At 42.9% G+C, this 10,904-nt stretch overlaps 1 protein-coding gene across 2 annotated transcripts in view; it reads right to left on the bottom strand.

The window, feature by feature from the left end:
- Window positions 1–4,157: 4,157 nt before the first annotated feature.
- Window positions 4,158–10,904, bottom strand: part of LOC125892988 (transcription factor HIVEP3) — a 56,986-nt gene continuing 50,239 nt past the window's right edge. For both annotated transcript variants that reach the window (XM_049583379.1, XM_049583378.1), the window contains 4 exons: window positions 7,999–8,174; window positions 7,733–7,834; window positions 5,946–6,607; window positions 4,158–5,786 (listed from right to left, as the gene is read on the bottom strand). In XM_049583379.1, the coding sequence (XP_049439336.1) occupies window positions 5,130–5,786; window positions 5,946–6,607; window positions 7,733–7,834; window positions 7,999–8,174 (1,597 nt within the window). In that variant the 3' untranslated portion in view covers window positions 4,158–5,129. The remainder of the gene's footprint in view (window positions 5,787–5,945; window positions 6,608–7,732; window positions 7,835–7,998; window positions 8,175–10,904) is intronic.

Here is a 10,904-nt window from a genome sequence, read left to right as displayed (position 1 = left end):
AGCTCTGCTTTCCAAAGCGCGGCTGAAATATCGCGAGAACAAGCAGAGATTTCATACCGTGCCCGAAATCTCGTGAGCTCTAGATAAAGCCCAGCTGGATACTACTCCAGGTGGAGGTCATTCATTCATTCATTCATCTTCTAACCGCTTCATCCTCTTGAGGGTCGCGGGGGGGCTGGAGCCTATCCCAGCTGACATCGGGCGAGAGGCAGGGTACACCCTGGACAGGTCGCCAGACTATCGCAGGGCTGACACATAGAGACAAACAACCATTCACGCTCACATTCACACCTACGGACAATTTAGAGTTATCAATTAACCTAGTCCCCAATCTGCATGTCTTTGGACTGTGGGAGGAAGCTGGAGTGCCCGGAGAGAACCCACGCTGACACGGGGAGAACATGCAAACTCCGCACAGAAGGGCTCCCACGCCCGGGATCGAACTGGCAACCCTCTTGCTGTGAGGCGAGAGTGCTAACCACCACACCACCATGCCGCCCGGTGGAGGTCAAAAATCATTATTTTTTTAGTTATAGTAAGTTACATGCAGTAATTTATAAATCCATTGCAAAATTTAGACTCAATACTTAAAGTGAATATGATGAATTATTTTTTAAAACAACAATGAATAAAACAAAAACCTAAAAACAATGTGACAATGGGAAAGTTGAATGAACCTACAAAGATTTATCACTTGAATCTGCAGCTCCCCTCTGCTTTACTGTGATTTATGGCATATCTTAGCTGTCTGGCTACAACTTTACTGTTTTCGTTCATTCTCGCCACTCTCACAGGGTGATTTTCGGCCACAGCAGGAAGCTGTTTTCAGTAAAAAAATCTCTAAAAAAAACCACTGTACGCTACCTCCTCAGCACCAAATGGCAGATAGTGGCTAGCTGGTGAATACAGAATATCAGCTAAAGAGACAGAAATTTCCTTCAGGAGTTGGTGGAGACCAAAAACAGAGCTAAAATAGAGTGAATATTTGACTTACATTCACGTGACAAGACACATGACTCCAAATAAATGGCAACGTTGCTCCGCAACTGCTGGATGAATAAATAATTTGCCATAACACCTTAAAAGGTGATGATATGATATGATATGTTTCCACTGCCCCCAAGTGGCCAAAAAATTTGTTATAATTTTGTGACCTTCAAAAGAAATCCCAGAGTCACAGCTGACTGAATTTGCTGCTCCCATGATAGCTGGCGACGGCCCACACACAGATACACCCGCTGCTCTAACCTGCTCCTGGTCGTGTTCCACCCACATGGTGCCCAGTGTGCATGCAGGTCAGCCATGCCAGAGTCATGCAGATAACCAAATGGCAGCCTTCAAACATGCAAATACAGTAAATGCACTTTCAGATCAGTGCTGTGAATATTACCCTCACTACTGTCATTTCCCAAAAGATGACAAATGTCACTTTTCTGATTGACATTACAGTTTAGTTATACTAATAATTTGGCCCCTCTGGACAATTTTTGCAACATTGATCTTAAATAGATAGGCTGGTGCTTCCATTCCCTGTGGTAATGTCTCTTAGTAATTGGTTCAAGACTCAAGTGATAATTTCCGACGCATCTGCATCTGAGATGTTTGGATGTGCAAATATCTTTTAAAAAAACATTTCTGATGATGAAATGGACCAATGAATATCAAAATTTGGAGCAACTCCGGCATTTTTTGCTGTTTTGGTGCAGTGGAGACACACTAGCATGATGCAGGCAGTGCTTTGGGGGAAGAAGATTGAAAAATTTGTGGTGTAATCACTTAGAATAGTCAGTTTTGTTCATTCAGTGCTGCAAAGGCAGATAAAAATACACCTTTTTCTCCTGTTCATTTGTAATAAAACCTTTCATGGATAGTGTTTACTCATAAATGACTCATTATCTGCTTTCAATGGAACATGACACCTGAACGTGTTGAAAGCAGAGGAGAGCAGACTGTACTTTTCCTCTGTGCAGAGGGCATGTTGAATGCACATTAACATGTACCAATGAAAATATTGCAATACAGAGAAGAGGTGAGACAAGTTGACGTCATCATTAAAATGATTTTGATATACTATACTTTGACAAAACTTTCACACACTGTGTCACACTTAAATTTTAGTTCTGGGATGTTAAGTTCACACGCCAGTTTGTTTCTCTTTACTTTCCAGACTCCCAGAAGAAGCTATTATTGAGTCTATCAGGATATTTAGTATGTAATATATAATCTACCAGACTTCCGGTGTAGAAGGGGGGCAACATTTTCCTCTCACATAACCTAAATATTTGAGGAATGTGTGTTATGGCGATGAGATTGCCCCACTGCATCACAATAGTTGATTTTTCAACACATTCTTGCACCAGAGGTTATAAGTTCAGTTCCCTCAGGAGCACAGATGTGCCCCTCTCCACAGGCATCACATCACATTAGGCAGTCATGTCCCTGAAGAAGAGATAGCAAGTAAAAGTGAGAGTCAGAGTGAGTTGCTTTTTATTCAGCCACACCCCAGTGTTTGCCAGCTCCTGTCCTAGAAGCAGGTATTTATTTTTAATTAGCAACCTCTCCTCCTCAGTTCACTCCTTAGAATATAATCTCCCTCTAACCACGCTGGCTCTGTTTTGTCAGCATGTACAGCGCTTTGAAAGAGGAGAAATGATCATTCACTTAAATCTATTTTTGATATAGGTGTCTAAAAATACAAGCGCCTCCCCGTTGCCTGTTTTATAACATTCGTCTAAGGAATGTCAAGTCACAGCGGCAATCATCTTTTAGTGTCTTGTCAACACGCTCACTGGCTGTGCCCGAGTCAGCTTTACGTAATCCACATCTTGCTGTGCTGCTAAACACTGTTGTGCAAAGTGCCAGTGAGAGTGACTGGAAAAAAAAGCAGGGATGGGAGTGTTACATTTATGTGAATATTGTTTTATATTCTTAGAGCTGCATGTGCTGGGCTGCAAGATGAGTTGTAAGATATTACAGATAACAATGTGGGTTTAATCTCTGTGGAATGAAAGCCAGCCTTTGGAAGTGATAAATGTGTATGCCAATATCATAAAAATGGGCGTTTTCGGGAAAATGAGAATGCATCCACATTTGACCTATATACCCAATCATGGCTCCTGGAATTTATAGACATGTTGTTTAAGTTCAGGTTGGTACAGTGTTGATAAGGTGAATTACTTCGGAAAGGTGTGTCGCCTCTTGACCCTAATCAAAACTAAAATCAAGGCAACCAGAATGCCAAATGATAGCAGTGTTTCTACGGTCACTTTTAAGAGCAACAAATAAGCTGCATGGATGAGAAAAACATTGTGATGGTTACCTGAGTGCTGGTGATTTAATAAGGACATCTAGTGGTACAGCTAAAGGCATACAGCTCCCACAGCAGTGTGGGTTTATATCTGCTATTTAAAGGAATATTTCACCCCCAAATAATCATTTGTACGTTAATGTGTTATGTTAAATTTAGAAGGAAAACTTTGCTTTTCTTGCACACAGTGAACAAGGTATCCGAAAAAAGAGAGAGCCTTCTTGATGAACTGAAGTCAGTTCAAGTACAGCTATTCTGGCTACTTGTGGTGGCAAATAGGCCACAGTAAGAATATTATTTTTGTATTTCTTCACAGATAGTTGGCATGCAAGTAACATTTTAAAGAAAAATCTGCAAAGGCATACAGCGTTTCAACACAACACTTCATGCTTTTGAGAAGAAGGGAAAAGGGAGAACATACATTTGAAAAGGGTTTTAAGTGCTACTCACCAAAGTACAACACACACAAAACTAATGACAAAGTACCACAAACAACCACAAACTGCAACACAGAGAAGTACAAAACTTATACCACGTCGATTCTGTGTGACTGTCTACAGCCTCAGCCTCACACCCAGTGACACCTTCTTGTGTTCCTTGGCAAGGAAGTAACCATGTTGATGTTTATGATAGTTTCAATGTTTTCTTTGTCCAGGTTCCAACTTCTCTAATCACTTGTGGGAAAGCAGATACAATGTGGTTGATAATGCGAGCAAATCATTAAACGTGCATTGCACGGTTTGTCCAAAACCTCCCACACTGTAATAAAAAATAATTATGTCACAAACACTTTTATAGCGAAAGCACAATACTGCACACAGAGTGTAAGAAAGGCACAACCTCGAGGGAATCTGGTGCATTTTTTATTTCTTCTATGACTAGAAATTTTGCTGTGTGTGAAATCTGCAGGGCACTTAATCCTCCGGTACCAGTCAAACGCAATCCCTCATCTTTGTCACCAATTCAAGTCACATGAACTTCATGAAAAAGACACACAGATGTAACAAAAAACATCCTTTTTTCCAATAAAAAAAGTAAAAAAAAAACAACAACCTTGAAACAATATCATTGTCATCAAATAACAATAAATAAGGAGCACTCTTCCCTGTACAGAGATATATTCTAATCTAAAGTCTTTTGTAATAAAAAATAGAACTTCAGTGCATTTCCTCTGACACGCTTCTGCTGCTCCTTCAATACCACCACGATTCTCTCTGTTTACCCCGGCATTAAAGCAATGGCCTTTAGAACAGAAACAATCGAAACACCAAATATTAACCCTCCTGAAAAACACAAAAAAGCGGATATAAAATTTCACAGCCTTCTCTTTTTCTATCTGTACTGTACATCTCAAAACACAAACCTGGACAGAAAAGGCACAAGTAAATACAATTTGAGTAATACTGGACAAAATTTGGACAAACAAACAAACAAAAAAAAGGAATTATTTTTGATTAAAGATTTTGGTCATTTACAAATTTATTCATATTCCTTTTACATATATTTTAACAGACATTAAGATTACCAGTATCAGTAGAGATACAGGAGGGATATATTTATTTATATATAATTTATATATATATATATATATATATATATAAATATATATATATATATATAGATAGATAGATAGATAGACATTATTTTCACAAAGAAAAAAGTGCATTTTTTTTATAACAAACCTGAATATTGCCAAAGAACAAACATTTAAGTTAACAATAGTATTGAAAACCGTATAAAAACGAAGCAATAAAAAAACAAGACTAGTGTAGCAACCAATAAAGCAAAATGGGATGCATGATGCATCAAGGTGTAGACACTGTTAGGTGCTCTGGTCTGTTCTGGCTGGGTCTCCTTTAGCGCCTCCTTCCACCAGATCACCACCAGACAGCGGCTCCTCCCCCTCTGGCTGCTGTTCGATGACACGCGGGGCTACGGGGGCTGCTAGACTGACGGCTGCTCTTGAACTGTCACTGACGCATTGTTTGGTGGTCTCAGTAGCAAGCCTGCGGGTTTGGGCGGAGCTGTGTGAGCTGCCATATTGCTTTGAGTCTGTGGTCTCCAACTCCGGTTTGGAACATGTTGGTGCTGTGCTAAAAGTGCACCGCCCTGACGGGCTGGTTCCTGCTGCCTGGTGCTCTGACCAGTGGTCTCCAGGAGTCCTAAGCCCTTGAGTTCTGGGGGTCCCGCCCCAGTATGATTCAAACCTGGCCAGGGACGGCCCCTCCATGGGGGGAGACGTAGGGGACGAGGGGGTGGTAGGGTGGGACCTCGGTCTGGCCTGTACCATTTGGATCCCTCCGATGGGGATCATCAGATAGGGGACCTTGGCTTGTTGGGAGTGCATGGGAAGATGGCTGAAGATGTTGTCTGCTGTTTGGTGGCCGGGATAACCCTCACAGGTGGAGATGCGGAAAGCAGGTGGAAACAAGCTGGCTTCAGGCAATGTTGGCCCCTCTGCTGCTGTACCCCTTTTCACCTGTAGATGGAGCACAGACTTCATCATTACATTTCAAGGCTCAATCAGTACACTGTACTGTACACTGAGATCCTAAGAGGAAAGTGCAGACTGTGGTTGCTGTTGCTCAGTTTGAATTTCTAAGCACAGATCTGTACAGGCGTAATAAAAAAGACTCACCGATCTGACATGACTACCCTTTGTGCCAGGGCTCTCCCACGGCATGTATCCAGGGCTCCTGTGCTGTAACAACAGTGGTGAGGGAGGGGTCCGAGCTTGAGGTGACCGGTAGCAGCTGGGCGAAATTGGACGAAGAGGAGAAAGAGGCCTGATGGGAGATGGTCCTCTCTCCGGGGAGGGTGAGACGTGTCGGCTGGGTGAGGACAGCTCCGTCCTGGGGGACAGGCTGTGGATGGGGGACGACAGTTCCAGACGAGGGGAGAGGCTGCGACTGGGGGAACAGCTCTCACTGCTGGGGGAGAAAGCTCTTGGCGATGCCTTCCAGCCCCGTCGGGAGAACAACGCTCTCCTGCTGCCTGGGGATGCAGCTCGTCTGCTGGGCCAAACTCCCCTTGGCAAAGGCTCCTGACTCGAGCTGGCACTGGGGCCAGGGGCCTCGGGGTCAGGAGTGCCCTGCTGAGAGTGCCGACTGCAGCTGGAATGCCCTCCTGTTGACGGGTGAGTGTCTGACGAGCACGAGGACGGTGGATCGTCGTGGGATGCAGACCCTTCTTCCTCCTCCTCATCATCATCGTTGTCGTCATCGTCCTCAGACTCCTCCACGTCAGAAAACTGATGTTCCTCCTGTTCCTCTGAGCCACACGGGCGCTCATCACTTCCTCCTGATTGTGCAGAAACAGAAAGAACACACATTAAAGTAACAGTGTGCAAGATTTCGGGGGATTTAGTAGCATCTAGCAGTGAGGATCGCAGACTGCAACCAGCTGAATCTTCTCCTGGTTAGAATTTCTGTCACTTTTCATTGATCAGCAGGTTTTTAGCAGGAGTCGAAGTATCTGCAGAGCTCTCCTCCTCTCCGAATCAAATGGACCCAGTGATTTAGACTGCCAAAAACACAGAATAAAGCAGCTCCACGTAGTAGTTAGTCACCCCCGCTAATAGCCCCTGCTAACTACGGTGGCAAATGCAAAAATGCAAATACACAAATTCTTATTTTCAGGCGATTATACACCAAAGAAAACATACTTATTGTATTATATTCCATGTTTGCCCCTAAGACCTACACACTGGACCTTTAAATATTATCCCTTTGCGTCAATGTTGTACACCTCCTGTACTGATTGTACAAAGTCGTGACAAAAATCCTGAGGGACACAAAACACATTAACAGAACAATCCTCAGGAACAAGCACAAAGAGTTAGGACAGCGTACTGTATCTGTCTGACAAACCTCACCCACCACCCATCAAACCCGTGTTATAAATAGACCGAGGATGAAAAGACCGGAATTTAATTGAATAGCACCATGCCTCTATTCACAAACTATCTCAACAGCCTTGTGAATGGAAAGACGGTTTAAATGGCGCGTCCTTGGCTGAGATGAGTGTAGTCTGTCAGCAAGAAAGAGACGGCGAGTGGAGGGGAAGTAGAGGAAGGTGAGGGAGGCAATCGTGAGGCGGCTGGCTTTGAGGCAGACATAAGCGGCTGAATGTGTACTGCCACACGCCAGCGACACATCCTTGAGAACAAGGTATACTTGCCAGACTGCCACAACCCCATCAGGAGACTGCTGCTGGATGCTCTGTATTCTTCATTCATTTATCTTCTACTTTCTCATATTTCGTATGCAAGGCCAAAGGGAGGAGAATAGAACATGGCGTTGCATAAGCTGTCAGTGCTGAGCAGCTACAATTCTTCAGAGGCAGAAGTTCATCCAGCTGTGTACCAATATTTCTCTACAGCGAAGAGGAAATATGTGAGATGCCTCCACATCCCCTCTTAAGTACCTGTTTCCTCGCTCTCCGGCTCGTCCAGTGATGACTCAGATACTCCCATTGCCTGGCATTTTTTCCCATGAGCCTTTGACTTCATGTGTTTAGTAAGGTTCCCTAGAAAGGAACAAGGAAAGCACATTAAATTCACCCACGACTTACAAACGGCAAGGAAAATGAGGACATTGCAACAACGGAGGCAAATAAAGTAGACAGCTACAATATAATGGAAAAAATGGCGATGTGAATCATGTTGTCAGTGACTGAAATTGTCCTCTTACCTTTGGTTTTGAAGGCAAAGTTGCAGTGTTTGCAAATGTACGGACGGACATCAGTGTGCGTTCGGATGTGCTTTTTCAGCATGCTAGGCTTCTTGCAGCGGATGCCACACTCTCCACATATGTACTTGCCCCGGCCGCGACCTCTCACATAAACATACTCTTCATTGGACTTATATCTAAGAAACAGAGAAAGAGAGAGTAAAGAAAAAGAAACAGAAAAATTTGAGATTTAGTCATCGTAAAATCACAAATAGCGTTACTTTCATATAGACCACTGATTTCCTTGTATAGTAGAATTTACGAGCTGAAAGCACAACAATCAGAGGCGGAGCAGGGGTTGGCTTTTGGGGCTTCGGCCCTGAATGACTTCTTAAATGTCAAAATGTAAAATACATCCAACTTTGTGTCATTCAGACAATAAAACATACCCATGCCGTTCAGAACAAAGTTCTTCTGCTGGCCTCACTTCAGACTAATGAAGACCACATTTACTTTGTTTGAATCCTTGATTTGCACTTAGAGCGGCCCAGATTATTATGGGCTGCATTAAAAAGTAGCAGATTTGTCAGATAAACATTCATTCTGTATCATAACAAAAATAGCTTTCACGATGAAATAATGTTTACACCACTGATGTTACGTAACTTAAAAATAGCATCATCAGACAATTTCTGCCTCTTTTTAGGCAGCAGGAGTGAAAATTAGTCATCGTCAACATTTGTTGTGTTATGGTTTCAGAATAATTAAGACAGTTGGAGAACAATTAGATACAAAACAGGATGTAGGCTGTACAGGATGACATTTTTCTTTTGGCAACTATCATGTTTTCCAAAAGATGAACAGAATTTTAGGCATTCTATTGTCTCAAATAGCTTGAAAAATACCGCACATAGCTGCTGTAAATAGGAATGAAAAATTTCCCTCAGGGGGAGCATGGCATCAGACACCCCTCTGGTTTAGACTGTACCCTGAGTCGTTACCACTTCTGGCTCCACCCCTGCAAATAACTAGCTTCTTCACTGACCATCTGTAGTGAAATTTATATTGAATTGAATTGGCATTTTAAAGCTGCATTAATGGATTTTTGGTCACTTGAGGGACACAGAACAAGCTGAGAACACAGCATCAACATATTTTCACCTTGTAAAGTTGTTTTGATGAGCTTGTTAGCAAACCATTGGCTATTTAAACCCCCAGCAGTTGTGTTTGTTGTGTGTTTCTGGCCACGTGGGGGATTTAAATCCAATATTCACTCCTCTTTTAGTTCTGTTTTGGTCTCCACCAACTCCTTAGGAAATATCAGGGGCTGAATGTAGGCTGGGACATGGTCTTTGACCCCATGAGCTACGGGGTATAACACATACGCAAGGGGTTGCAGCCGATGGTGCAAGAAAGAAAGGGATGGTAACCCTCCAGGTGCTCTTTGGGTTTGCTCTTTTTAGCCTCCTCGGGTGCACTTGGCCTGACAGAAGTTTGGTTGGATGGATGGCAACTGGTATTCAATTGAATGTATTCATAAAAAAATATTTGTTTATGGGTCTTTTTAGGACATTTTAGGACATTGCAGAATTGTAATTTTCTTGAGTTGAGATATTGTAAAAATACAATACAACTCAAAGACGACTGCTAAACTTGCATCTGCCGTTTGGTGCTGGGCAGGTAGTGTACAGTGGTTTTGTAGAGCTTAGCCCTCAAAACAGCCGTGACTGGAAACAAAGCTAACAGTAGAATTTGTGGGGTGAAAAACCAAAAGCATAGGAACAGAATGAGAGTAGAATGAACATTCCCATTCAAACCAACATAGCAGCAAAGCTGGATGGCGGCCATTTTTAAGTGTACCATTGCCATTGCAAAGATTTGTGACCATTGTAGCGAGGTTACTTCCATATAAATCTCACTGAACTGAGGTCTTGCAGTAACGACCTAACAATCACTGGAGCAGTACGAAGGAGAGGAGTCTTCTGTCCACTACCTCTGTTGCCTCGCTGCTAGAGGGGAATCGAGGACTGCTGAATTTAATAGCTTCATAATACTATTGGTAAGTCGAAGAATCTCAATGTTTGGTCATGTTTGGCTGTGTTATCCATGTCTCTGTTGTCACATGTCGGTGAGATCTCATTTGAGTTTTGACCATTGGCTAGGTAACACACTGTGACACACAGATGTTTATAATTACAAATGACGATTATAAGCCCAGGCTACATGATGAGCATCAACAAGTGTGACACATAACAACTAACATCAATCACCATTTTCTTTTGAACTACTCAAATGACCAAGGCAAACAGTTCAATGTCCTTTAAATCCATTCTTCTTCTATGACCAAAACAACACTCTGTGGAGCTGAGGGGAAGTGCAGAGTTGGGTGATCACTCTCTGTGGGCGACCGCTCACATTACAGTCATTATCGTCCGTCGGAAAATATTGATGTAGCTTTAATAATAATGATGAGTGTGGCTGTGGGTTTGTGTACAGCACAAATACATGTAAACGCGCACACACAAACACACAGACACACACACGCACACACAAGGGAAACTGTGAAACAAGGCTTTCTTTATGGAGGCGGGTTGGGGAAGCCCCACCAAAACCCCAGCAGCACTGAGTCCCTTGGCTGTTCCTTCCACTACACCCTGGGCACACAGAGAATACCAGCTATTCTGCTGCGAGCGGGTGGCCCTGCCAACAACAGCAGCAGCTAAAGAGAGGGAAGGGAAGCCTGGCTATGGCCAACAACCTAAAATAGACACTATATATAAAAATCAAGCAACACATTTAGGTCTAGTCTATAAAAACATTGTTTATACACAATCACGATGTTTACCGAAAGGCTATTTGTGGACACAGTGGACCACAGACGTTTCACATCTGAATGAATTGTCCTCTATGAAAAACTCCATCTGCTC

Source organism: Epinephelus fuscoguttatus, linkage group LG8, assembly GCF_011397635.1.
Source record: "Epinephelus fuscoguttatus linkage group LG8, E.fuscoguttatus.final_Chr_v1".
Classification (NCBI taxonomy): Eukaryota; Metazoa; Chordata; class Actinopteri; order Perciformes; family Serranidae; genus Epinephelus; species Epinephelus fuscoguttatus.
Note: the sequence above shows the minus strand (reverse complement) of the source record. Positions and strands in the feature narration are given on the sequence as shown.